Below are 27,849 nucleotides of genomic sequence, written 5' to 3'. Positions count from 1 at the left end.
GGAAAGGCGATAAGACCTAAGGTTTTCGGGAAATGGACAAAAAAGCCCTAATAAATTCGAGAATACTCAAGTTCCCCTAGAATAACCGAACAGATAAATTTTTTTTAGCGCAACCTAAAATTAACCTACAGAGCTTTAAAAGTACTCCACATAGCCTAAAACAGCTTTTAAAAGCATTCGAGAGAAAACGGTCGTTGGGTGCCCCTGGAAAGTCTGCGGAACAAGGTCCCGTGACAGTTCTTCAATGGTTCTCACAGATTCAGTTCGCTTGTTTCGGTTCGACAAAATCAACCATCGTTTAAGTCTTTATTGCACCATTAGCCGATCATCGTCAGTAAATTGTACAGTATATCTTTTTTTGGATCTAGGATATTGCTGCAGCAGTCGATAGCACTTCTGGAAGGCATTTCTGCGCACTTTTCGAATGTGTATTGCACCGTCCTAAAGGAAATGAGAGGACGTGAGATATCCAACCTTCCTGGGTAGACGTCACAAGAGCCGCTGGACCCATTCTCCTCAAACTCGGTCGTGAACAAAATGGCGGTGTTTTGGAGCTATTTTCGAGATTTCGTCGGGGCACAGAAAATCGAAGATTTAACGGAATCCAAAAATTTGAACTATTTCAAATAACAAGTAGATTCGTTTTAGCGAAAAAAATTTTGGGGGTTAGGTGCACTTTAAGAAGGTCTAAGATCAGGAAGAACAACAAGCAAGTCTTAACACAACAAAATAAATGAGCGACTCTGACGGAAATAACTTGCGACCCTTTTCAGGTGATTATATCATCTATACAAGAAAATGATGGAAGAGAACGCCTACGAAGCTTTCAAATCTCTAGTCACTTTACGAGTTTTCCTCTTTAAAAAGATAAGGTAAAATACGACAAAAATCTACTCTATAACTGGGTTGAAGTTAAACTGGCATGAGAACAATTCAAAATTGAAATGAACTGAAAATTCGCTACAAAGCATAAATTAGAAAAGCGAAAACCGAACATTAATCGATCAGAATTGAAATGTGTAAAGTTCAAACTGGAAAATTTGATTAACTTAATTTTGGTTTCTTGTGGAGGATACGGGGGCACTCGGGGGACTGGGGAGAGATGACATGGGGTGGGGTCGGTAGTTTTCATTCACAAAGCAACAGCGATAATGATCAGTTCAGTGTTATCTAAAACAATACTTGTATTGCAAATTGATGGAAATAAAATACGCTCCTCGGATAGGAGAACTATCGTCGATTTCTAAGGAATCCTCCATATTTTTTTTACACTGGTCATTTTCCTTCTGCCTGACATCCTCCACCTCGTCACTTATATGTGTCACCCCCAAGATAACTCATTTTTGTGAACAAGCTGTTTTCAATTTGGTGATATCCTATAATTCGACATGTCCAAACAGGTACATACCAGTCACGCATTGCCCTTGGGAGCATTATAATATGCATCAACGGGGTGAAATTCCCTTTCAGTCGGAGCAAGATGTCGTCTGAGCACCAATACGCGATGCACTTCTTTCTCATTGTTTTGTTGGTTTGCCTGGGTGCTCCAGCCACTGAAGGTATGGTATCTACTCTCAGTTGCATTCTCTGAATGTAAACCTTAATTCAACTTCTCACGGCAAGCTCAGGCGTTTTTATGTGTTTTTGATCAGAGAAGAAGCGAACTGAAAGATGGGGGAGGGGCGCACAGATCAAGGAAATTGAGAATTTAATCTCTTACTAAAGCAATCAACATGTCCATTCCTAGGATATCGGTTGTGCATTCAGTTAAAACTTTGTAAGTGCGATCATTTTGAAGAAAAAAGTTTTATTTACTCCTTTACAGCACTCGGATTCAAGGCCGGAAAAGAAAACGTAACAACAAGCTCACCAGGGCTGTTCGGTTGTAAGAAGATTTACTTCCAAACGCCATTTTACGGCGGACAGCAAGTAACGGTTCTCGCCTCAGTTGGCCATACCGTGAAGAGCCAAACCCCTCGGAACGGCGCTGCAGTCTGGGTAGAAGAAGTTAAAGCGAGTGAATTTACAGTCTGTGTTCTAGAATTTGCCATCGGTTCAAACAAGTCCATTGAGGTAAACTATCTTGCGTTTGAAACGAAACCTAATGGATCTCAAACTGGCACCACATCCTTAAACTCTTGGACAACTGGAACGGAATGCAAGAGGATCGATTTCCAGCAGGTTAGAATTTGTTTTGTTAAGTGGTTTAGAAAGTAAAGAGATATATAAAAAGTTCATGAAATAGGGAGCCCTGACTTTGGATGTGAATGTTAGAAAGAAAAAATACAAAATACAAAATATGAATATCGTCAGTTAACCCTAAAAAATGATGATTGCAGTATACGAATTAATCTAGTCAGTATGACAAAAGATGAAGAAACAGTGTGTAGAAATTGTCGATCAAAGAATTAAACCTGGCCATACACTCAGAAATTCCTTAAAAAATGCAAAAAAGACAAACAAACAAATGCCAAAAAGCTGCCAAATATTGGCAGAAACTGCCTAAAACGGTTTGCCAGTCTTTTTTGTGTGCAGAATTTGTCAAAAAGTTGCTAATATTTTTGAAAGGAATTAGTGCGAAGAGAGCTTTACTTTATGTAACGAGGTTGTTTACAGCATCAAAAGCGCCGGTCTTGGCTACCAAGGCGAGGTATTTAGCGTGAAATTACGACTCTAAAAACGAGAGTTTGCGTGATCGTTCACCGATGCGACAAAAAAAAACGAAAGTGACCTTTTAATCATGTTGCAAAATCATTGCCGCAATCTACGGAGCTAAAAACAAGCACAAGTCTTTTTCAAAGTGAAAGTGAAGTTTCTCCATGCTTTGAACTGAAGTACAACTTTTTAGAGAGACATAAGAAATCGCTTACGATTCCGAGTACCAGAAAACGACAAAATCATAACGGCTTGGACAAGAAAACGGCCGAAGGAAACGAAGGAAATCCGCAAGGCAAAGTTTGGCAGCCGAGGAAGCTCCAGTGCCAATTGGACATGCGTAGAAGACGAAATGGCAGCTTTCAAGGCGAACATTACCTCACCAACTACTAAGAAAAGCACAGCTACAGTACAGTATTCATTTTGAGTATGTAGGCCATCCCATAAGGGTCACAATGTTTCAGTTAAGAAACCATCACCAAGTATCTTGTATAAGATGTCACCTCTCGGCTGAAATACACTTGCAAACTAGACGAAGGCCATCGCCTCAACCGCGTCCTTGGATGGCAAATTCACAAACTCTGGCGACCGTAAAACTGCAGTCATATTAAAAGCCTACGCGACGGCTTTCTTCCGCTTAAAATCTCGGAGCTGACAGGTCAAGCTAACATAGATTCAATTTTAAGTTACAGCCTCTTGAAAAACGACGAAGTATGTCAAACAAGGTGGCTGGGTTTGCATTTAGCGCTACTGCGTACACTAGAAGCGGCTCCGGCTCCACCCAAGGTTTACGACAAATTGCGATGTCAACAGCGGGCCTGCTTCGCCACCAGCAGTCAACGCAACAATCACTTGTGATTTACAGCGAGAGCTCTCAGTTGACTGTTTACTGGCCGGGCATTGTTTAACAACTCCCCACTAAATATATCTATTAACTTGCAATATGGCACAACGGCAGTTCTCAGAAAGCTTTTCTGCTGCGAGAAATACATCTTGCCTAGTACTCGTTGTTCTTTCGAAGAACTTGAACGCTGAAAATTTAGCTGGTATTGAAATTTTAATTTCAGTGTAAAAATATTTCTTACTTAAAACTGTTTGCCGGACGTTGTTGAATATCAGTCAACGTTTTCTCGCTTCGCTTTCTCGAGCTCGCTTCACTTCGCGATTTGTGCGATATCGGTTTCTCGCGCGAAATTTAACGTGGAAATCACGAGTCAGGCAATCAATTTTCTTTGCTGAAAATTGTCGATCATCTGTCCTTTTAAAACGTGACTTGTGCAAACGCTGACCATTAAAATATAGCGTGATTGCTCAGCAGAAAGTATTCGAAACAAATAGCATCAGAGGATAAATATCTAAATACGGAATATTCCTCAATAACTGAAGAAAAACACTAAAAAGCCGCCTCTCTTGAAGAGAAGTTGCCTCAAGTAGAACAATTGCCTTGTAATTTAAATAAAGTTACCGAGCAACATAAGGCTAAGCTTGAACAGAAAACTGTTTCAATGCAATCGAAAAACGTGAGTTTAATGTCACTATGTTGAAAATTGTTGAAATTAAACAGCGTTTTTAATTTATCAATTGAGACTAACTACAAAGATTACTTTTCCTCATCAAACGCAAATATTCCTAATGCAAAAGATCAAAACCGCTTAACAATAAGCTGATTAGTAGTTTTCGGATTTAAGCGTATTGTTCCCTTTTTGAATAACTAAAATATCCTCGGCGGACTCTGATTGTGAAAATATTTACACTTTCTGCGGCGTGTAACGTGACTCACTATTAAATATTAATTTGTTATTTGAGGCATTTTGTATTTTTAAAATGTCTGTAAGTTGAAGAACATTTGAAGGCTCAAGCAAGCATTCACGCATTCTCTCATTATTGATCATTCACATGTTCGCTGATCTGTTCATGCGGTCATTCACCAAGGCATGCACTCGATTAATTTACTAGTCTTAACTTCTCTCATTATATCATTTCAGCGGTTTTCTACTCCTCCAACCATATTTGTAACTGCTAGTCACCAAGTTCCTAAGAGACCTCAAGATGCCATGGCCGTGTGGGTGGAGGAGTTGCGCGTGGACAATTTCAAAATTTGTCTCAGACAAGCAAAGATTTTCGATGGACTCCATAAAGGCATTAAGATAGTGAGTAAATTTAAATTTCGTTTTCTGTCACTTGTCATTCTAATCAACTACGCTCTGCCAAAGATATGCACTTCATCAAAGTTGAATGAAAACCATGATGACCCCTGACTAAAGAACAGCATTCTGAAATATTTACATGCGTTACGATGTTCCAAATATATCAGAGGTCAACTTCCCATGTGACGTGCCCGATCATCTTCCATTTTCAAGCTGTTCCAAATGAGTCTTTTTTGCACCAGTACGAAACATCAATCGTTGGCTTTCAAAAGAAAACAATACAGAGAAAATATGTTTTTGTTAGCTCTTTAATAAACCTCAAGCTACTTGTAGAAATCATGTGTTAGAAACCGTTGACTGGAAGCAGCTGAATGCATACACAAGGAGAGTTGCTTCTTTTATAGATTTTTTTTTCTGAAAAAAGGCAAATTATCAACATCTTACTGGGTTTGCGTATCTTGCTGATAATTTCATGTACTCTTGTACGTTGGTTAAAACAGTCCTTAATTGTGCATGTTTTTATTTCTTGAATAATTGGCAGGTTTTAAATACAATATCTTTTATTTGTTCTGCAGAATTGGATGGCATTTACAAATCTGAGTGTTGACAATTTTACCATAACCGACAGTCTCGTGTTTGCCAATACAAACTCACCATCTGATCAGGATAACTACGCTTTCTGTCAAGTAAGAATAATTATTGCCAGCCCGCGGCATTATTGTTTCTTATCTAAATCCTCTTTATAATAGGGCATCAAAAGGACAACAACAGCAATGCTTTCATTACAATGGAGGAAGTTAAAATTGACTGTTAACATGTAACTATTTGAACTGTGGGCCCACAAAATTTGTCATAAATAGTTTCTGAGACCCAATCAAACATACTTTTCCTCTTGTTCAAACAGATGACCTGCACCTCTTTAAAACTTCTGTTTTGATTCGTTCTTGTCAATCTGTACCTCTTTTGTTTCTAGGGCTAGGGGCATTGTTTGTGTTGTATAACTATTGTCTCGCTTGGCCAATCATGAAGACCGTTGTAAACGGTGCAGGTCGGCCCTGTTCAAGTCAAAGCCGCTGTGATTTGGAATCCAAACACTGGAATCAGCGCATTATAAATACCAATCCAGATTATTTATCAACCTTACCTCTAAAAGAGTCTCGCGGGAATACAGTCGATATTAAATTATTTTTTTCTTTTACATTGCAGACAGTGAACTTTACAAAACCATTTTATGCTCGTCCTGTTGTGTTAGTGACGCCAAAACGCACTGACAACAACAACAATGCTAATCTTTCTGGGTCACGTTGTAACGCTGTCACCGCTTGGGTTGAGGTAAGGAATAATTCTTGTGATGTTTTTGTGAGTTTGGGAGGCGCGGTGGCCTCATGGTTAGTGCGCTCGTCTCCGGATCGAGCGGTCCGGGTTCGAGCCCTGGCCGGGGACATTGTGTTGTGTTCTTGGGCAAGACACTTTACTCTCACAGTGCCTCTCTCCACCCAGGTGTATAAATGGGTACCAGCGAACTTAATGCTGGGGGTAACCCTGCGATGGACTAGCATCCCATCCAGGGGGGAGTAGAAATACTCCTAGTCGCTTCATGCTACAGAAACCGGGATAAGCTCCGGCCTGATGGGCCACTTGGCTCGCATGCAGACTTTACCTTTTACCTTTTGTGAGTTTAGCAAACACTCATCAGGTAATGGCACAAATTTCCCAAGTTCCTCGGGACCCGTGAACATTATATGACATTGCGTAACAACGTAAATATAACAGTATATATGGGAATGTAACATTCGCATATAACAGCTCGACGTATGGAAGCAAAATTAAATAAAAGCGATTACTTGAACTCTTCTGTTTGTGACTTGTGTTTCTACGCTGTTTCGGGGCCGTTTCAAAGCGATTTTAGCGAGTTTTTGTTTCACTGTAACTTTCGTTTATATCAGTTTTTTTTAAAAATACTTTTCTGGCGTACTATAACAACATGAACCAGGCCGGGTTTAATTCTTTTTTGTTTTATTCAGCATACATCTACAACTGATGCACAAGTGTGTGTGAAGAATTACGACAGCGACGCCAACAATAAAGATGTTATCACTGTCGACTACATGGTCACTGGAGGTAGGCAAAAAGATTCCATCTGGAGATAGAAAAATCACTTGGTATATTTAACATTCTCTTTACCCCTCAGCGGTGTTGCTCATTGCAATAATATTTATAAAACCTTGCAAACCCACACAGGGAAGACGGAAGTGTGGATAACTATCAAGCAAGCGTGTACTAGAAGATCAAATCCTTTCTTCACAATTGCTCTGATTGTTTATATCTCCCGCCAGACTTGGATCCTTGCATCGACGTGACATGTCATTATCATTGCCTGTGTAAAGCGTTTGGACCAAATGATGCTCGCTGCGTTGCTGTTGACAGTTGTCCATCCTACCAAGAACCAGTCTGCTCACCAAATGGCACAACATACGACAATGAGTGTTTGTTTCGACAGGAAATGTGCATTCAGCGACTGAATTTCTCTGTGCAACACCCTGGTAGTTGTGAAGGTTAGAAATTTTTTTAGGCTGAAATTTCTGACAATGTCGAAGAGGATAATGATGATTACGATGAAAAAACCTGGGTAGTGTAAATCGTTTGTACTGATTAGTGTTTTGTACTGTTCTTTTTTTTAAAGGTTTTCCTTTCCAGCGAGGTCGCCGTCACATGCCACACATTCCTTCACTGGGATATTCTCATTGTGAAGTAATTCGCCTCAAGCCTTATGTGTTTTATCCTTACAAACCACTTGAAGTTCAGATCACTGTCAATCATGTTGACACCAGTGACAAGTCATATGTACATGATGCCGCTGTGTCGTGGGTTGAGAATGTCAGTTATGATCGATTCACCGCGTGTGTGATGGCGGCAGGCTACAATGAGCGGAAATCAAAAGCTAACGTGACAGTTGATTGGATGGCGTACCAAGGGGCTCCAGTGGGTGGTGTTGCCGGGGAAGTACGGATATCACAATGGTGGACTGGGACGACTTGTAAATCTGTCAATTTTCCATCGGTAAGTACTTTCTCGTTTCATTTTACAACTCAAGTTCCCGAAGAACAATTTCGAGTAGTTTACAGTCATCGGATTTATTTCAATATGACATGATTTCCTTTGGACTAATGGACCTAAAATGTCACCTATCACTTAGCCATTAGAGCATTAGCCATCACTAGATTTTCAAATCTTCGCTAATGTTAAACAGTACTAAGGTAACAACAACAACAGTAGTAGCATGAGTAAGTGGAACATCAACAGTAACAGCTTGTGTTTTGTTTGTTTTCTATGCAGGGAAAGTTTTCAGTGACACCTTCAGTGTTTGTTACCGCAGCGCACTATCGTGCAGGACTCAAGCGTGACGCTGCGAGTGTGTGGATTGAAGACGTCACGCAATCCTCGTTTAAAGTTTGTTTGAGAGAGCTTCAGAACTACGCAGGATCTCACGACGATGTTTATGCTGTAAGTGTCTACACCTTTTTTATGTACCAAACATTAGGTATTGAGAGATCCTTATCACTTACTTTAGCCTCTTAACACTGGTCTTTAGCATTAGTAGCTAAGTCTCTAGCATACTTTAACATCGGCACATATTAAGAAGAAATAGAATGTTGATTTAGACGTTTGGTTATGGCTATCTCACTTAATTTTTCGAAAAAATACTATTCCCATCTCAATTTTCTAGTTAACATTTATTTATTTTTGTCTTTTAGAAATGGTTGGCATTTTCTTCTCTCCACAAGCCTCTTTTTACAGAACATGATTCAGTCTATTTTGCTAACGCCCAACATCCACCTGCAGATTACAACAATGCCTACTGCAAGGTTGGTATCTTTTTCGTCTTACGTATACTAGAGAGCTTGCTTAGAATTACTTTTTCAAAAATTTAAGAGTTAGTGTACAGATCCTACAGAACAGTGTCAATTTAAACAATACTCACTCAGTAGGTTATTATAAAATTCAGTTTGCTAGTGGCCAAAGTTGAATAACACCCTGCTTGCTTAATGAGAGTTTTTCTTTAGGATATCCGCTTTACTGAAAAGTACAACAGCACCCCGAATGTGTTCGTTTCCGCGAACCATTCGTCTAGCGGTGGAAATCGACAACCACTACACAATGGAATAACTGCTTGGGTGGAGGTAATTCTGTTTCTTCACGTCTTTGGGCATTTCCATAGCAACTGCATTTTTGACAGGCCAGTCGAACCAAATTTCGTCTATTTGAAAGAGTTCTTGGTTTTTTCCAATTTTTTAAGGGGGAACATCAATGCAGAATTAGTATCGTACCCTTTTACATCCGTTATTTTCCATCAAATTGAATGCGGGGAAAATCGTAAAATACAAGATGGCGTCTTCAAGACAACCGAAGTCAAAATCGACAAAAACATTTCCTGTTGTACAGAAAGTTGAGGGATACCTACAAGATGCAAATGATATAATGTTGATATGTCTTACTAAAACGAAAACCCAAGGGAGGTATGAGTTTGCTTTTTCTTCCGAAGAGTAAATAATATTTCAGAATATCACCGTGAGCGTTGTGAAAATTATCTTTTCGACTTCAGTTTAGAAGACCACTGATTATTTTTGTTCTTTTTTTTTTGCAGTACATCAATACGACCGGTGTGCGAGTTTGTTTAAAAGAGTTGTACGACACAAAGTATGATCCACTGTCTATCTCATACACTGTCCTGTCAGGTACAGACAAAATAATTCATTGTTAATTTTACTAATGTCTAAATCAGTAGTTTAGCTCTTTTAGTAGTCATATTTTAGTAACTTCTGTCACTTACACTGTTAAAAATAGGATTTTATCCGGCCATTTCTTGAATTTGATTGTTAGAAGTTAATTTCATGGCAAATGACGTCCAATGTTTCAGTCAGGAGTAAAAATGCCAAAACATTTGAAGGCTTTGCAGAAATATGACAAACAACTATTTCCTTTAAAAACATTCAAGACACTCTTAATGATTTCTCTTACTTTTTATGGATTTATTGTTGTTTACATCTACAGACATTTGCCAGCCAGGATGGACTTACTTTGGTGGTTATTGCTACTTTTCAAGCCCCGCATGCGCAACATGGTTGACTGCTGAGTCAAACTGTTCTGAGATGAACTCTGATCTGGTTACAGTGCACAACCAGGAGGAAAACGTATATATTCAGCACCGTCATGCTGGCGATAGATCATGGATAGGGCTGAATGACCGCAGTGTTGAAGGCTCTTTTGTGTGGACAAACAAAGAAATTAGCAGTTTTAGGTTCTGGGCTCCACAGCAACCAAACAACTGGAACAACGGAGACTGTGTGCACACTCTTGGCGTGAGGCATGGATACACTTGGAATGACGTGCCATGCGATAAATGCTTCAACTTTACTTGCTTTACAGGTGATTAATCTCTTGCTTAATGCTGTTAAACTACATTGTAATCTACTTATAAAAAAACATGGTAGACTCCCAGAATTTAGCCAGGATAATCTTGCACCCTCAAAAAATCCATGGTTCATTTTCAAAATAATTTCTTACAAAGCAATACTTTAAACATTATTCGTTTATTTGATGACTATTTCATTTTTTCCCAATTTAATTGTTGCAGATTTGGAGGAATGCTCCACCAACACTCATAACTGTGACGTGAATGCAGATTGTGTGAATACCGTGGGCTCATATTCCTGTAAGTGTAGAGCTGGATATACCGGAGACGGACAAACTTGTAATGGTAAGAAATCTACCAACCAACCATCAAACAAACAACATTAGATGTTGATACTACTAATCAAGCAATACTGAAACAAACAATATTCGATGTGGATACTGAATTTAATAACAATTTCACTTTATTTTCAACAACTATGAAATTTCTCCTGGATTGATAGGTTTAAAAGAAACTGTAATCAACCGCTCTTGTGTAATGAGAAGGCGGATAGAAAAAAAGGTTCAACCCTGTAGTAGCTTTACTTTTTAATAGTTTCGATGCCTGCGCCAGTGGTTTATAACCAGGGTAATATAAATCATCCAAAAACAGAGAATGAATCAGAGAGCTGTGTGCTTCTTTTTTAGTCTCTGTGAAATGGTCAGACTAACGACAACTCAACGTTTATCCATATTTACTCCTTTAATCTTGTTTTAGACATAGATGAGTGCTCTTCAAACTCTCATAACTGTAATGCGAATGCTGTTTGTAACAATACTCGTGGATCTTACACTTGCGCGTGCAAACCTGGATACTCAGGAGATGGCAAAAATTGCACTGGTAAGTTATATCTGCTTAACAAGAACTAAAAAAATACTGCGAAATGAAATGATACCACATGAAAATCAAGCTATACGCCCACAGTATGGGACGAAATTTTTTCTGGTCCTAATTTTTGCAATTTTCAAGTTGCATTTTTTCCACAATTCGCAAACAAAATTTTACTCCATTGTCGAAATTATACAAACAAGCCTCACATGCAGAATCTTGTTGATGCCATTTATTTAAAACGTCTTTAAATAAAACGATGAAATTGCCAGTGGTACACGACAGGTGTAGTTGCTAAAACTTGACAGAAAAAGATCATCTGAAGGCACTACCAGCCAGACTGGGGCAGGATGTAATTGTTCCAGAGTGACTGGCTACTTGATTGCCGTGAAGGGAAAGTTTGCGTACGAGCCAAGTGGCCCATGTTATCAGGCCGGAGCTTATCCCAGTTTCCGCGTAGCAAGAAGCAACAACGAATGTTTGTAATCCCCCCTCTACGGGAGGCTAGTCCACCGCAGGGTTAACCCCACTATTCAGTTCGCCGGTACCCATTTAAACACCTTGGTGGAGAAGTTAAGTTACTTGTCGAAGAACACAACGCAGTGTCTCCGGTCAGGTCTCGAATCCGGGCCGCTCGATCCTGAGACGAGGTAATTAACCATACATGAGTCTACCGCGCCTTACCGCGCTTTACAGCTTACCGTAAAGTGCAACAAAAAAACGCAGCAAATGCCACTTTCTCAACATTACAAAATTCACGAATACCCAGCACGAATATCCAGTCTTTCACAATCCCAGAAATAATTCCCGCAAAAAAAAAGCAAAAAGTATCGCCGATCCGAAAAATTAAACTCCTCCAAAAATGTCGTGCCACACGGTAACCAATTTATAGTATGTAAAATATATTTATGATTTTTAATGAGCTCACTCTCGTTTTGGATGTAACATAAAAAAAGAGTGGATGTTTATTCTTGCTCTATTCACGGAAAAAACCTCAAGGGTATAAACTATAGATCCCCAAAAAATGACATTTCTCATACGTTCTTTGAAAAACGGGATCTTTTGATATGCAAACATGTGACCAGGAACAGCAATATGATTGCCATGACAACGCTCTACAACAAGGATTGTTTCTCTTGAGAGATTTATTAATAGACATGGTAAGCCTCTATTCACGACACGTGCTATAGAATTTACGATAAAGTACTACTAAAGTACTACCAACGAAAGCTTCTTACTTTAGACAATAAAACACTTTTTGTGACAAAGTATAACATAATTTATGTTTGTTTTCTTTCTTCTTCCCTGTTCATTATTACCCACAGATATCGATGAGTGTGTCAGCGGTGTACACGACTGCCACCGTTCAGCTTCATGTACGAACACTGTAGGATCCTACACATGTACGTGTAACCATCCTTTATCAGGAGACGGAAAAACCTGCAGGTACACCGCGGCAGGTGAGTATTTCACGTTGATTGTACTTCAATTCATGTTGCAGCGGTCGGAATTAAGCTCAAGTTGTCCACCAAATATGATGTCAAAAAACAAACAAAAAAAGACCCTGAGATTTTGTCTTAATTACAAACTGCTGTCTTCTGTGAAATGCTTCCAAGAAAAGCAATTTGCCAAAACTACTTCGTGAATGGTGCGTCTTAGCGGTCAGTAGTGCAAACCTCGGACCGCTCAGGGACCAATCAGAATTCTCGTTTCCACCTTGGATCAGTTTGTCATATTGCAAGGTCTGTTGCTATTGCAATTAAAAGAAAACGCGAGTCATTAATGTTGTTTGCTATCTCCTCGCGACCACAGACACGCTTTGACATTAACATTAACCGCACTTAGAAAGGACAGCGGTGGGGTGTGGAGCGGAAACAGCCCACGTGGACTTAAACCATTAATAGCTTTTTTTCAAAATTTAAATATTTAAAAAATCTGTCAAATTTCGTGACTTTATCTGCCGCTGGTTTTTCCATTGAGAATTCTGAGGTCGGCGTGGAGCATTGGTAATGATATGACGTTTTCCTGACAAATACTCTCCGAATATTTTCCTGTTCAGGATTTAAAATCATCTATTGAGAGTATTGATCTCTGCGACCCAAAATGTAGGCAGTGATATTCCAGATAAAAAATATTTTAAGTTGCACAGTGGCATATAACGACCACATATAAAATATGTTTCCAACAAACAGAACATCCAGTTTAGTTAGCGTCACATTTACGGTGTAAGCAATGATGGTCACCTTATAACTGGTGAAGATGACAGTGTTATTAACTCTTAGCAAAACCAACTTTCAACATGGTCCACTAAAACAAATGATAGGTACAAAATGGATCCAAAGAACGTTCTTATATGTTATTTTTGCAGCGGGTCTTAAATATTCCAGCATTGTGGGAAACAACCAAAACTTTTTGACATGGCTGGATAAATGGTTGAAGCCTGTGACTCGCCAATCTTCTTACTGGAATCGCTGTTACCGGGCAACTGTAAATGGCTGGTCTTCCTATACCTTCCATTCATACTGTGACGGCAAAGGTCCAACTGTCACAATCATCCGTGTTGGAAAATATATTTTTGGAGGATACACAAGTGTCTCATGGAGTAAGTGACGTGATCAATTTGATCTTATCACAGGCGACCCAAGCTCAAGCTGTGAGTCGGCCATGATCATATTTCGCAACAGCGGTCACGGAGAAATATGGGATAAGAGTTTCAAAAAGAATTTAAAAAAGGGAATATTTACAATATGGTTTGGGATAGTTAAGTGCTAGAAAATTCTTTAAAAAATGCCTTATCTTACTTCTATGGTGTAATCCTTGCTGTGTTTACGCGCAATTTTCTGATTCGTGACGGTTTTAGGGAGATATCGGGATGGAAGAACTTTATAGGAAGCGGTACAACCGCTTCAAATAATTAAGCAAGGAAACAAAAAAGGGTAATACCAAAGAAAGGCAAATAAGTCAATGATACTACGAATTTTCTGGATAACTCATCGAGATAAACAGGCCGATAGAAACACTTGCATTTTTTAAAAACGCCTTGGTGTTCCTGGCTATTTGACAGCCGGCTTGACAACTCGATATTAATTTTATGAAATTTATAAAACAGGGCATGGAAATTATATTCAGTCTGAAATCAGGGCAGCTGTTTCCAGTCTCCCACCGGGCTTGCTTATCCCAGAATTGAAATTATTAAAGACTCAGGAGACATTTAACATACAGGAACCAGACAGCTTAAGATTAACACTACAAGAAATAATGCCGAGCTACGAATAAGAGTAAAATTTTGTGAGCCAATCAAATGAACGCTGACGGTAATACGTCATTACTAAACTGTCCAAAGTGTCAGTAAACATCATTAATGCTGGACTTCTTTTTTCATTGTGTATTTCAAATTAGGTTACAGTTGTGGATATCGCTACGATTCAGCAGCCTTTCTCTTCTCATTGGTTAATAAGCCTGGTTGGCAGCCATTAAAGCTAGATCAGACAGGAAAGTATAGTTATTATAGAAGCTATTCCATCTACAGCTGTTCTTCCTATGGACCAACATTTGGAGGAGGACACGATATTTACATTAGCAACAACGCGGCATCAGGAACCTACTCACACGCCGTGAACCTTGGACACACCTACAGCCCGCCACCTGGCAACAGTTACGGATCCTCCTTCACACGATCATTCCTGGCGGGTAGTCCCTACTACCGTCCTGACGAAGTCGAAGTCTTCTATGAAACTACCTGAAGAAATCGTGGAGCTTGCAGTCTTAGTTTTACGCACCCTGTACAGAACAATTAAACCTTTGCAATTATATAAGGGTATATAAAAACTGTTGGTAAATTATGACGCAATATAATCAGAAAATTTCAATATCACCGATGATGTGTCAATCAATAGGTTAGTACAAAATCGAGTAGTCACGTATCCTTAGTCTAAGACAAACAGTTTACTTTGAGCTTACTTGTTTGGTAATTGCCGTTAAAGGGTATGGTTTCGTGGCTCCGTGTTATAACAATCTATAACGTTTGCCGAGCCAATGACTTCTGCGAGAACTGAATTTCCTTTAAGACTTTCACCTCAGTCACAGTAACACGGTGATAGGAGTAATGTTTGTCATTAGAATTTCTTACTCTATGTTTTAATTAATACATATGTTGTTAATCCACCAATCGGATAGATAACACGTGTGTGTGTCCAGGGTAAATCCCTAGCGGCCGAATGAAAAATTTAATTAACGTTAATTAGTAAACTGAATTCGAAGTTTTGCTCAATAAATCCGTTCACATCTTGAGTAAAATTTGGGCATCAGTCATTCTGGTTTCATAAATCATAGTCTGTAGTTGTTGAACTACATGTGGTTCAGTAAAAAATGAACAAGGTAGCAGTTTATTTTACGCTATAACTTCTACTTGCGCTGAACCGTTAAATTATCCCTTAAGAAGAAGAATCTTGTTACTGAGTTTCAATTGATTGAATTGCACGAGCATCATACCAGGATAAGTTGCAAGTTACATGATTCCAGCTGGTTTTGATTTCCCATTTTATTCAAGTAAATTGGATTTAGAAAAAGTAGATAAAGAATATAACATAGAGAAGGCATTTTTTCCCATTCGTTTATAGTAATTATTAATTGTATTTTGAGAGTGCTAACGTAGAAAATAACTACAAGTGTCAGACACACCGTTACAAAAGCTTGTAGCAATAAAATAGAGCAGGGTGAAAATAACGTGCTGCTGTTGTTTCTGTTTGTGTTCGTTTTCATCTAGATGGAAATAATATTTTTTATCACGTACAATGCGAATTCCCAACTGCCTCTGTGAAACCCGCCTTAAGGGAATCATGGTAGTTGTATTCAAAGTTTCCAATCAAGTCTTGAACTTGAATATGATTATCTGCTGTCGCTATTTATGGAAGAAATTCGAAATTCTACTCGCACGAACGTTTTCCTTTTTAGTTGGGGATTTAGCTATTTGAAAGAGAAAACAAAACTATATTATTTGAGATATGTCATCATTTTAATTTGACTTGAAAAACAGGTTTCTTATTTTTTTTCTCAAGCATCTGAGCTGGCCGGAATCCTAAATCCTCAAATTTGATTGGCTAATCATACGCATGTGACCGGTCCAACTTTTTACGATACGGCCCACGGGCCGGATTTTTTTCCCGCTGCCTAAATTTCGCTCCTAAAAGTTAGCGGTAATCGTCAATCTTTTGCCTTTCTTACACGTCCATCGATGATTAGTCAACGCAAGTTTATCTCTGTTCACTTTAAAATGGCAAGGAAAGTCACTGTAAGTAAATTCAATTGAGTGTTTTGAAGTTGTGAGAGTTTGCTTAATTGTTTGTAGCTTGGCGCTGTAATGGCGCGTAATCCTGTGTTTCCCTCGCCGTAAAATTTGAGTCAATTTCAGTCGAGTTTACCTCTCTGATCGTTGCTGTATTTTGAAGAATTTCTGTGGAATACACTTAACGAATTTCCTCGCTTTCTGCTATTCAATTTACGGTAGAAAAGTGACGAAGTGATTTTAAAAGCAACGACTGACAGAAATTGTTTTTGTAGTAAAACTTCAAACTTCGCACGAAATTTCACACCGCAAAAACAATTTTGGAGAACTCAACTGGTGAAATAAATGCAACTAACATAAAGTAGTTCGAAAAAAATCTGTTCTTTAATACATCTTTCTTTGTCTACTATCTGAGTTACTCGTTCGTTGCCGAGATTTTTTACAAATCGTTAGTAGACGGCGCGCAAGCCGATTCAATGACAAGAGTTGCGTAAACAAACGCATTTGTAATCTGTAAAACCAATTTACTGCAGGAAAAAAAAACTGAAACATGTTATTTGCCGGTTCTTGGTCGGTCCGTATGATGAAAAACTGTGACCTCGGGCTTGAAAATGCTGCCGCATTTTCAAGACCTCGGTCACAGTTTTTCACCATACGGACCGACCATAAGCCGGCAAATAACATATATATCTTGAAACAGAAACGCTTTCTACAGCTACAAAAAAATCCCGCTTCCGTCTGCTAAATAATAATGGAAAGTTAAATTGAAATTTGCTGAGGCTGAAAATTATAGAGCACAAGCTTTTTTCGCACCTTCCGTTTCTAGCATTTTGGCAGTAATGCAAGCAGGATGGTAGAAAACTACCGAACAACAAGTACATATTTTATTAAAATACTTGACTTTGGTCAAGGGCTGAGTAATAAATTCGAACAACTGACATTTTCTGACAAACATTTAGCGTAACATTATTGAAAAGCATTCGTATGCTTGAGTTTCACGTAATAGAACCCGTTTTGCAATTTGCAACTTTTAGTGTAAATTAAATATGAGGGTGAGCACTCTCGATCGGCAATACAAAATATCTCAAAGTACCCCATGACTATATCCACCCCCACCCTCCCTGCCCCCGCCAGAATTTTTCCTTGTTCTAGCAACTAAACTTACAAAAAAAGGCAGAACGCTTTATTAAAATGAAATCTCGCAGAATTGTTCGGTCTATATGGTCTACGGATTTCGCGAAAGTCGTGGAATTTCGCATATTTTCGAATATTTTCGTGGAATCGCGAAAATCTTCACAGGCCAATAAAAAACAAGCTTATAACTGCCAGACTCTTGCCTCCGAAATTCTCCAACCAATCAAATACAGTAATATATCGCGTACAATCACATGACAACATGGTGGCTTCCTCCTGATGTACGGCTATTACGAGTGACTATATTTACACTTTCTACAGCTGATTATGGTACGTTCGATGTACTTTTTCAAAAACAATACTTTACAAACGATTGACAACAATATTCAGCGGGGCTGGGAGGCAATTTTTGATTGTTTTTTTTCTCTCTTTCGCAGGAATCGTCCGGGGAGAAGAAGGAGTTTCTCTTCAAAGTTTTGGTAATAGGAGACCTCGGTGTTGGAAAAACTAGCATCATTAAGCGCTATGTTCATCAATTTTTCTCTGTACACTACAGAGCTACAATATCCTTTCTTAAAAAAATTTCCAAATGTTGTCCAGTCAACGCTTGTCTTCTTTAGTTAGTTACAAGCTTGATGAGGTCAATTAGTTGTAGCTATTCGATGTCTGCATATTTCTAGTTTTCCCTAGCATGATTTCGGCCGTTGTAGAAATTTTAATCACCCTATACAGAAACAGGCTTTCCCCCATCAATTTATTAACTCGATTAATGGTCGCACCTGACATGAAATCAAGCTCAAAGATGCCGCTGTTGTTATTTATTGTTTAACTTGTTGTTGTTGTTGACCTTGACTTTGAATACATTGGAGTTGATTTCGCGCTCAAGGTTATAAACTGGGACACTGATACACTTGTTCGTTTACAGCTATGGGATATTGCAGGTAAACTTTTGTCACATCCTTTTGTATGACTTTCATAAATGTCTACTTGATTAACACAATGGAACCCCCAGATCTAACCCCCCCCCGCTGGCTGTAAAATGAGGTCAGATTTAGGGGGGCTTGGGGGTGGGTGTCGGTATTAAAGGGGTCCTCAAAAACGTAACATGACTCACTATAGATACTTGCGCCTAGTACCCCTCCTGGAGCATAGGTGGCCAACAAGAGTCCTCTAGTCATCTCTGTCCTGGGTCTCTCTAGCTGACTCCTGTTCAGCCCTGATCTCCTAATGTCTGCTCCCAGGCCCCACTGCCATGTTTTTGTTGGCCATCCCTTCTTCCTCTTACCCTAGGCGTTCCAGCTTTCGGCGAGTGTGACCTTAACCCATCTCCAACGTCACTAAGGTTGCTTTCCATTTTATCAGGTTGACTAGTTTGACCAACTGTTGTAAAACAGAATCCTTACGATGTTTTCCAATCAAACAGGGTGAACTAAGAAGAATAGCTCTGGCCATTTTGGGTTTGATAAGGGCAGAAAATGGAGGTTGTCTCCCCATTTCATGCACAAATTTCAACAAAATTCATGCATCACATATGCATTCAGCCACATTTACTTTCACGCATCACACGCTAATTTTAGCCCTCATCATGTGTCTTGCATAAACCCTTTGCCACCCTCTTTGACAGTGTGGCTTTGTGAGCAATGTTATAACATGGTTTGATTTTATTTCTTGGAAATAGGACAAGAAAGATTTGGGAACATGACACGAGTAAGTTTTACCACAGTAATCTCTTATTCAAAAGACAGAAGTCAAGGTCTTGTTAAGAATGGTACAACCTGGCTGTATATGTAACAAATGTATAGCAACTCTTTGACACAAACTGTTTTGTGTATATTTATTCAATTAGACAACTTCTTTGCAATTGTGTACAGCACAAAAATATGGTAGGATTTTGAAACATGCTAGAAAACCCTATAACAATCATAGCTTCGTAGTCTATGATTACATGATTTCTGGTTTCTGCATGACAGGAGCCACCTGCTCACACTACAAAGGCCACATGCAACCAATTTTTACTGTCTAGGAGCAGCCCATCCAGTGACACCTAGCTTCTATAAGTATACTGTAGCTTAGGCTTGGAGACAATCTTCATTTTCCATTTTTTGCTGGTCAATTTTTCATTGGTCAATTTTTGATCACATGATGATCAAATTCAGCTACGGAATTCCACATCTGGGAGTTTGAAGAGACAACTTTAACATAATGTAATTATTAAGAGGAAATGGTAACATAGTACATATAAAACATGCAGAATTAATTTAATTGGCAGGTTTATTATAAGGAGGCGGTTGGAGCTTTCATTGTGTTTGATGTCACAAGAGCGTCTACATTTGAAGCTGTGCAGAAATGGAAGAATGACTTGGATGGTAAAGTTATGCTTCCTAATGGAGCTCCAATTCCTGTTGTTCTATTAGCAAACAAGGTTTGTTGACTCTCAAAGTTCCACAGTAATGCTACAAGAAAGTTCTGCTCATTTAAGAATTTAAGAATTCCACAGAGTAGGATTCACTCACAGATGTAAGCATTATAACCACCGTGTACGTCATAATGAAAAGCAAATACCACATGAAATACTGCTGAATAGCTGTTATTTAAATGGTTACACACAGGAATTTCATCTGCCGACTTAAAAGTTAGAACCACCACATGCAGCATAACAAACAGTACCACATGAAAGTACTACTCAATAGCTTTCATCTGAATTTGCCACTTGAGAAACAAGAAAAATCTAGGGTGATCTTTATCTTAATCGCTTCTGGGATTGTTACTGGTGACAATATAACTTTTTGTCTTTTGTTTCATCATCAGTAACACTCCCGCGAGCTACTGCAAGATGACACTTGACCCAGTTTTTTTCTTGTTTCTCAAGTCAAACTAGGATTTACACAGACTTGAAAGTTAGAACCACCTTGTACAGCATAGTAAACAGTACCACATGAAAGTACTGCTCAATAGCTTTCATTTGAATGGTTACACACTAGGGTTTTATCCACATAGGCAGTGAATAACAAATTACATCAGGTAACTCGACTGGTGTCTTGTGTCAGCAACTTTTACTAATTGTGTCTGTTAGTAAGTTACCCATTTCTTTCACACAATAACCATTCAATGCTAGTACAAGGATCACTGCTGGACTAGATCATCATTTTGTAATTTTTCTTCTCGTTGAATCTCTCATGTGAGGGTAGAATGGAGCATGCAGAGACTGCCAGTATTCTGTTTACTCGGGGAATCTTTTCATATGTGTAGGAGATGTTCAGATAGATAGATTAATAATTTTATTTTAACATGATAAAAAATTTCAATATAAAAGGACAAAATTAAAGAAATAGAAGCTGCTTTACATGGACACCATGTAAAATTTCTATCAAAAACTTTAATGACATGGTTTAGTTTGAAAATATTTAGGGATAATTACGCTTGTAGCAAATTGGATGCTAGGCTGTTTCACAACTTGGCTTTGTGGTGCAACATCTTTCTCAAATAATCAGGGCAGGGTTATGGAAGTGTTAGCTTGTTTATGTCATCCCTTAATCGATAGGTCATCACAGGGTGTGTTTAAAACACAAAATGGCAAAATTACGAAATGATGGTGCTATGATTAAGAGTCAATGTGGGATGCGGGTGTCTGTAAGGGTAACCCAAACTATCATAGAGAGCTAACTGCTGTCAGGTCAGTGATATTTTATAGGCTAACCGTAGTGCTTTTTCACCATTTCTTGTTTTAAACATGCCCGTCATCACGTTGTCAGGTAACACAAGAAAAGTTTGTTGTTGATCACAATATTTTCTTTTTTCCTGCAGTGCGATCAAGCCAAGGAGGGTCTAGTTAACAATGCAAGTCAAATGGATGAATATTGTTCAGACAAGGGGTTTAATACTTGGTTTGAGACATCAGCCAAAGAGGACATAAACATTTCTGAGGCAGCAAAATATCTTGTGGCAAAGGTACATGAGAATATTGATAAACCTCTGGGCTAACGTGCATGGTTTTCAGACCAGAGCACAGTTCTTTTAAAACTTGTGTTGTGTTCTTAGCCATGACACTGTAATCTTACTGTAGACCTTTAAAGGTGCTTCATCACAGTTTTGCATCTTGATATCCTGGTGGGGGGGGGGGGGGGGGGAGGGGGAGAGTAGAAATACTCCTAGTCGCTTCATGCTAGAGAAACTGGAATAAGCTCCTGCCTGATGGGTCACTTAGCTCACATGCAGACTTTACCTCTAATTTGTCAGTTTGTTTCTTGATTGATAGAAAGTGAATGTTTTTGATCTTTCTCCTTGCAGATTCTAGAGAATGAAAAGGCAAATAACTTTGACAGTATTCCAAAGGACCCCGACTCAATAACATTAACAAACAGTACATCAGTGACAAGCTCACAGGAATTTAAGAATATTCCTTCCGCTGAACCACACAAGACAGGCTGTTGTTAACCAAGTTTTTGCTACCTAGGGTGATCAAATTATTTTAATTTACCGTAAAACAATCTTGCAACTTATTGTGGAATCCCGATTTCTCAGATCTTCACTTGTTCAAACCTCATGATAACTTGAACCAAAACCTGTTTTACTTCCCTCAGTAGAACACTGCAAGTTTACTCCAGATTTCTCAAACTAGGTGATTTTTCAAACCAATTTTCATTTCCCTTGGAGGTTCAAAAATCGGGATTCCACAGTATTTTTAATTGTATTACAAGGGGATTGTTTGGAATTGATCATCTAGAAAGATTGCTGGCATTCTTAGAGTGTGGTCTAAATGTAAACACAACTTTAATAATTATGATTGTTATTTTCGTAGTCTCATATTGGCTGCTTTTTGCGGTCCAGAAAGATTTGTTACAAAATTTATTCTGTCTTCATTCCTGGTCAAATCAGTCTTTGAGCATGTGTACTTGGTCAATAAGTATGAGTTCCACTATTACATCATTTGACAATAAAATTATCATAGTGTTAAGATAGCACATAAAAAATTTATGAGAGCATGTTACACTGTAGTGTCTCACACATGTATTACACAGAGTATCCCACTGTGGAGCTAACTAGCAAGAATGTAAAAGAATTATTATAAATTCTAGTTTGACGGTTTTATAGTTACTGTAACAATGCGTCAATATTTACATGATTTCTCCCGTTATTTGTTGTTTGCCCCATATTGCCTCATTTCTGTAAGGCACAGAAAAATACTTTAGAATGCCCATGGTCCGTTTTTTCTATCAAGTTATGGAAACACGAGTGGAAGTTTGGCAGAGCAAGAAATGCTGTGGGAACATGAGCTGATAGGCTATTTTTTTAAGTTCTCCCAAACTTTCTCGAGTGATTCTGTGACTAGATAGAAACACAGAGAACATGTGTTCTATTTATTTGAGAAATCAACGCAATCAAAAAAGGAAAGAACTTGTTTACTTTGATCGTCAAAATGTAAATTCTCTTTACTTGTGCCATTATTACGTCAACAACTCCTGCTAGTTCTGTGTTTTTATCAAGTCATAGAAATACAGCTTTTAGTGTGCGCTTTCTTTCAGGGTGTTTTGTAAATCATGTAAAACCATCAAAGTATGTGTATTTGGAGATTTTTATAAAACCAGGAGAATCAAAGTGAACTTGCACTTCTTGGATATTTATTTTCCAGGGATTACCTCGATTGTCTAGTTCAGGAAGGGGGGTGGGTGGGGGTAAAAACAAAAACCCTATGTGGGAGGGGTATGGATATTTTTGGGATTACACATTCTTTTATATAGGGTCTCAAGCTAGCATGGCCCACAGGGCTAAGATGTTTATTGGTGTATTTCTTAAGTTGTTGATTGACTGATTTGTAGAAAATATTGGACCAGTAATAAAACAATGTGGTTGATTGATTTGAGTTATTGGCCCTGCCAACTGTCTTGGTCATGAAATAATGTTGTTTATTGTATTGCATGAAAGGTTAATAAGCAGTATTTTATCTTTGAAAAATGTGTGGAATGAATACTAAATTCCTGTCCCATGTCCACCTTGCTAATATTCATTTTCCTAACAGTTCTGAAAAATTACAATTATTTGCAGAATACTTCCAAGCAATCATGATTTTCTGCTCTAAGTAGAGTTAAAATTAAACTTTCCTAAACTAGTATCAAAAAGCGTATCAATAAAGTTTAATATAACTTACACACAATGTAAATCATGTGGATTTTAAGTAAGTTTCAAAATGTACTCTTGTGCAGTAATTTTTGTCAATAAATGTCTTGAACTTTTAGTGTTTCATATTGCCGGACATTTTCAGTGTTCTTCTTTCTTTTTACCCACCCTGCAGGCTTAAAACATTTGCAAGATTCATAAACTCAAGCAGTTTAAGGCCTGGGTCAGGAATGTAAAATAGAATTATGGTTGGGCAGCTATATCTCTTGTTGTATTTTTTTCATCAAGCTGAAATTTTCCCTGATTATAAAACTTGCATACTACTACTCAGTTAGGCAGTTAGTCATGCTACTAGCGTTCGGGAGTAGTGAGAGAAGTGTAGAGCAAAAGACAAAGGTAACCTCATCTTTTTTCCCACTCCCTGTTCTTTGGGCTAATGCCATTCATACTGCACCGACTAGCAGAGCACATGGATAAGGTGGCCTCTGTCTGGCATCTTGTAACAGAAATTGTGGAGGAAAGAGTAAGTATTATCTTTTATGTAACTTGCACCCTTATTGAGTATAAAACTCAAACAGGCTAACCTGAGTATTATCCAGGCTCGGCTGAGTGAATATTTACACTAACCAGAGTGATATGCAGACTGACTGGAGGGTTATATCACCTAACAAGAGCACTAATAAATTGCAGATAACCTACAGGGGTACCGGTAAGTGCTCATTTAGGCCATCAGAAGTAATGTTTATAATGCAGGTTAACTTAAGTCCTATCTAAGCTAACTGAAGTACTATTTAGGAGTCCTATTCAGCCTAACCAGCGTGCAAATTTGAACAGTGAATCATTGACTCACGAGTCTAGACCTGTGACTGACAAAACAGGTGACCTCTTAGCTAAATCCACAGGTAGCAAAATCAAAATAATGATCATGAAATTTATCGTCACAAGATCACTTGTGTTAGTTGACCCACAACTGAAACTATTAACCAGTAAGTAAAATGGCCTGAAAAAAGAGCGATTTCGTAGGACACTTGGAATCAGTAGTACCAGAAGCATATCACCTAGACTTGGTGATATGCTTCTGGTAGGACTTGTAAGAGAAAGTGCAAACCATAAAGGAAGGGGGCGTCACGTCATTCCTGAACAAAGAAAAAAAAAACCCAACATAATATTGAAATCTGGAATTCTTTATTCCAACATGCACAAAAATGTAACCTAGTCAATTAACACATCAAAGTTACAAAGAAAAATCTTAACTGAGGCACAAATTATATTTCAGTTCACACAACTTGTTCCACAACTGAATGTCATTTACACAAGATTTAAGAATAAATTCTGCTAAGAACGCGGATAAACATCCCATGGGATGTTACTGATGGTCCCACATTTCTCGCTCTAGTTTTTCCTTCTTGATCTGATCGAGATAAGGTTGAAGGTACATGGTGTCCTAAATGAAATAGAAATAAAAGTAAAAATAATAAATAAAAGTTTGAAAAGTCTAGATAACATGGAAATACTCAAAGGGACTATAAAAATGACAACAATTTATTTCACAAGTGTAGAAGCTCTCCTAAGCCTGTAATTCTCTTGCTTGTTGGCAGCTATTATTATCAGGAGTTTCATTGAGGCCAGGCACTGGGCAAATTGACTGTTGCAAGGGCAATTTTCTGGTTTGACCATCTAGCAGAAACGTTTTCTTGTAAAGAAGTTCAGTCCAAGTAGTTCTGCCTGCCTGTGAAAACCAGTTGCCACACTGCCGAAAAGGTTAATGAAACCCCTGTAAAATTTATTGTTTTGGGGCTAGGGGCATTATGTCTATGGTTTGTTCAGATGTCCTCTCAAAGGGTATCAAGCTACTCAAGTGAGTCATTGGGGAGCTGCTATCCAATACATTTACAAAGTTGATTTTTGAAAAAGTCTATATTTAATGGCTTCTAAAAAGTGTCTCACACAAATCAGTAGTAAAAGAATAACCTTATGTAGTTCAATTCCACAGATAGGGTCTAATAAACACAGTCTACATGTATCTCTAAAAGTTTAATCATTTGTTTTGTATGGGTTTACATGGGAGACGGGTTTCAATAAGGTTTTCAGCTGGAGGGCAACTGGTTTTCACAGGGCGGGGGGCAAAACTTTTTGAACTGAACTTCCTAATACAAAAAACTTTATCTAGATGGTTAAACCAGGCAGGCAAATTCATCCTCATAGCCAGTCAATGCCACCTCACAGACCCTACAAAACACCTGGTTATTTCATACTGATACTCTGAAGTCAGTATGGTAGAGTCTTTGTTTACAATATTTGCCTTGTAAGCATAAGAATAAGCAATACAGTTTTTTAAGGAACTACAAAAACATTAGTTCTGAATATTGAAAGGGCACAGCACGATTAACTGTCCCAAGGAGTTTGAGTCCCATGTACTGAATACTTTTCATGCAATGCGGGTTAAAAACTCAAAATCTTACAAAGAGTGTATGAGCTCACGAGCGCTTTTGCCACCCAGAAATTTTGCAGTTTTTGAAAGCCAATTTCTCTTCGAATATTACACCCAAAAAGCCAAAAATTTCACCAGATACTAAGTTTCACAAGCTCTTTAAATGTTTGTGGTCAATTTGTGTCTAGCGTGATGCCTTCTCTGCACAAAGTTGTATGTTAATGAGGAAAAATGTAAACAATGATGTCAGAAGACTCTCCTATAAATTATTATTCCCAAGACCAAAAATCATTGTAAAGTTTCACCTCTTCTTTTGTTGTCCACTGATCTTTTGGCAGAATTTGATGCTTCATTGACAAATCAAGTGCTCTCTTCACACGAAACTGTCTCAGATTGAACTCTTCAGAAGGAAGACGTTTTATGGCCTCAATCACATCAGGATCATCCTCATTTAATAGATCACCTCTGCGAAGACCTGAAATATAACATTGAATGCAAAAAAATTAGTGAGACATGCAGTGAAGTAGAGGGCAATGATTATATTTACTATCTGACACATCATGGAATTTTGACACTAGATTCCCCCCCTCCCCTGTTGATATTACCCACCACTTCATCCTCAGCTACTCTGTGAAAATCAGGACTGGTAATGCTAATGGTAAGTTTATTTATACACAGTAAATCCTTCAGCAAAGAATATAAGGGTCGTCACCAAGGGTTGTAACCTGTAACACCTGTTATGGCTGAGTATAGTTGATAAGCCCTTGATGTTGTGAGTGAAATTGCCCTTTGTTGATACAATTTAGTCCACAAAGTGACAAGTTTGTTACAGGTGTGAAGATTAAGGATACAGGTAACTCGAAACTTAACGGCAGCCCTGAAAATATGTGACTGATAAGGAGTAATAAAAGAAATCATTTGTCAAATATAAGTATTTGTACTTCGTTGAATTGTATTTTAACAGTTTTTTAACTACAACGGTGTCAGGTCAAGATTACATAAGCTCATAATATGTATGGGTTATTGACCAAGTGTGAGGTCAAGATGGCTGGATATTGGCCAAGTTCTTTTTTTGCGTGTTTATGGACCGAGACGGAGTCGAGGTCCAAAAACACGCAAAAAAAGAACGAGGCCAACATCCAGCCATCTTGACCGAACAAGCTTGGTCAATAAAGGATTTATTATATGGCTTTCGGGGAAACTTTTCTTGTGGGACACGGCGGGTAGTCCCGAGCGGGCAAGATAGCTCCATCTTGCCCGCTCGGGTAGCCAATCACAGCGCAGGATTCGATTCATCTTGCCCGCTCACGGAGCTAGCCATATAATAAAATTGGATATTGCGCGTTGGGAAAGTCACATGTAATTAATGTGTTCCACAATGTAGAAAAAGCATTTCAACAAACCATGTTTTCCCTTGGGAGATTAATAACAGAGAAAACACATCTAATAAATATGCTCTTGATGGTATTATTATTGTCATTACAATGAAAGACCTAAATTATGCTAGCTGAAATTACGTAAATAATACCCTAAAAGTCGACTAGTTTTGAGCCCGAGAAAAGAGATCAAAGACGGAGGTTTTTAATAAAACCGATCGATCTTCTAACAGAAAAACTTACCAAGTTGTCTGTAACCACAGGCATTAATGTACCAGTCGTGGAATGCATTCCAAACCTTTCTCGTGAAGGACAACTGCCTTCCCACTTTCGGAGCGACAGACGCCATCTTGAATATTGCACGTGTATCCCATAATAATTTCGCTGAAATCGTGATGTGTTCGGATAAACTCGGAAATTGCTCGGCT

The 27,849-nt window shown here is 38.5% G+C and overlaps 3 protein-coding genes across 3 annotated transcripts; 2 read left to right on the top strand and 1 right to left on the bottom strand.

The window, feature by feature from the left end:
* The first annotated feature begins 247 nt into the window (after positions 1-247).
* LOC145494385 (uncharacterized) lies at positions 248-15,453 on the top strand. The gene is made up of 18 exons (XM_081473838.1): positions 248-1,559; positions 1,826-2,181; positions 4,641-4,805; positions 5,378-5,488; positions 6,009-6,134; positions 6,827-6,923; positions 7,139-7,357; positions 7,486-7,862; positions 8,139-8,306; positions 8,558-8,668; positions 8,867-8,983; positions 9,448-9,538; positions 9,855-10,229; positions 10,438-10,560; positions 10,972-11,094; positions 12,408-12,542; positions 13,451-13,684; positions 14,482-15,453. Exons 1-18 carry the CDS (start codon positions 1,481-1,483, stop codon positions 14,823-14,825), a joined length of 3,351 nt encoding a protein of 1,116 aa, XP_081329964.1. The 5' UTR covers positions 248-1,480; the 3' UTR covers positions 14,826-15,453.
* Positions 15,454-17,505: 2,052 nt separating this feature from the next.
* Positions 17,506-23,740, top strand: LOC145494403 (ras-related protein Rab-38-like). Its single transcript, XM_081473862.1, has 7 exons — positions 17,506-17,830; positions 17,938-18,065; positions 18,365-18,441; positions 19,179-19,207; positions 19,770-19,922; positions 21,305-21,448; positions 21,788-23,740. The coding sequence occupies exons 1-7, from the start codon at positions 17,828-17,830 to the stop codon at positions 21,932-21,934; spliced, it is 681 nt and encodes a 226-aa protein (XP_081329988.1). The 5' UTR covers positions 17,506-17,827; the 3' UTR covers positions 21,935-23,740.
* Positions 23,741-24,782: 1,042 nt separating this feature from the next.
* Positions 24,783-27,796, bottom strand: LOC145494409 (cytochrome b-c1 complex subunit 7-like). Its single transcript, XM_081473869.1, has 3 exons — positions 27,665-27,796; positions 26,351-26,520; positions 24,783-25,058 (listed from the first exon to the last, which is right to left on the bottom strand). The coding sequence occupies exons 1-3, from the start codon at positions 27,768-27,770 to the stop codon at positions 24,981-24,983; spliced, it is 354 nt and encodes a 117-aa protein (XP_081329995.1). The 5' UTR covers positions 27,771-27,796; the 3' UTR covers positions 24,783-24,980.
* Between the last annotated feature and the right edge of the window lie 53 nt (positions 27,797-27,849).

This window comes from Orbicella franksi, chromosome 8 (assembly GCF_964199315.1).
Source record: "Orbicella franksi chromosome 8, jaOrbFran1.1, whole genome shotgun sequence".
In the NCBI taxonomy this organism is placed as follows: domain Eukaryota; kingdom Metazoa; phylum Cnidaria; class Anthozoa; order Scleractinia; family Merulinidae; genus Orbicella; species Orbicella franksi.
Note: the sequence above shows the minus strand (reverse complement) of the source record. Positions and strands in the feature narration are given on the sequence as shown.

Coding starts and splice junctions, on each gene's coding strand:
- LOC145494385 (XM_081473838.1), top strand. CDS start 1,481: ATGTCGTCTGAGCACCAATACGCGATGCACTTCTTTCTCATTGTTTTG. Junction 8,307..8,557: donor CTCACGACGATGTTTATGCT/GTAAGTGTCTAC, acceptor TTTGTCTTTTAG/AAATGGTTGGCATTTTCTTC. Junction 9,539..9,854: donor CTCATACACTGTCCTGTCAG/GTACAGACAAAA, acceptor TTACATCTACAG/ACATTTGCCAGCCAGGATGG.
- LOC145494403 (XM_081473862.1), top strand. Junction 19,923..21,304: donor TTGTTCTATTAGCAAACAAG/GTTTGTTGACTC, acceptor TTTTTCCTGCAG/TGCGATCAAGCCAAGGAGGG. Junction 21,449..21,787: donor CAAAATATCTTGTGGCAAAG/GTACATGAGAAT, acceptor TTCTCCTTGCAG/ATTCTAGAGAATGAAAAGGC.
- LOC145494409 (XM_081473869.1), bottom strand. CDS start 27,770: ATGGCGTCTGTCGCTCCGAAAGTGGGAAGGCAGTTGTCCTTCACGAGA. Junction 26,521..27,664: donor CTGTGGTTACAGACAACTTG/GTAAGTTTTTCT, acceptor GTTATATTTCAG/GTCTTCGCAGAGGTGATCTA. Junction 25,059..26,350: donor AGTGGACAACAAAAGAAGAG/GTGAAACTTTAC, acceptor TATTTCATTTAG/GACACCATGTACCTTCAACC.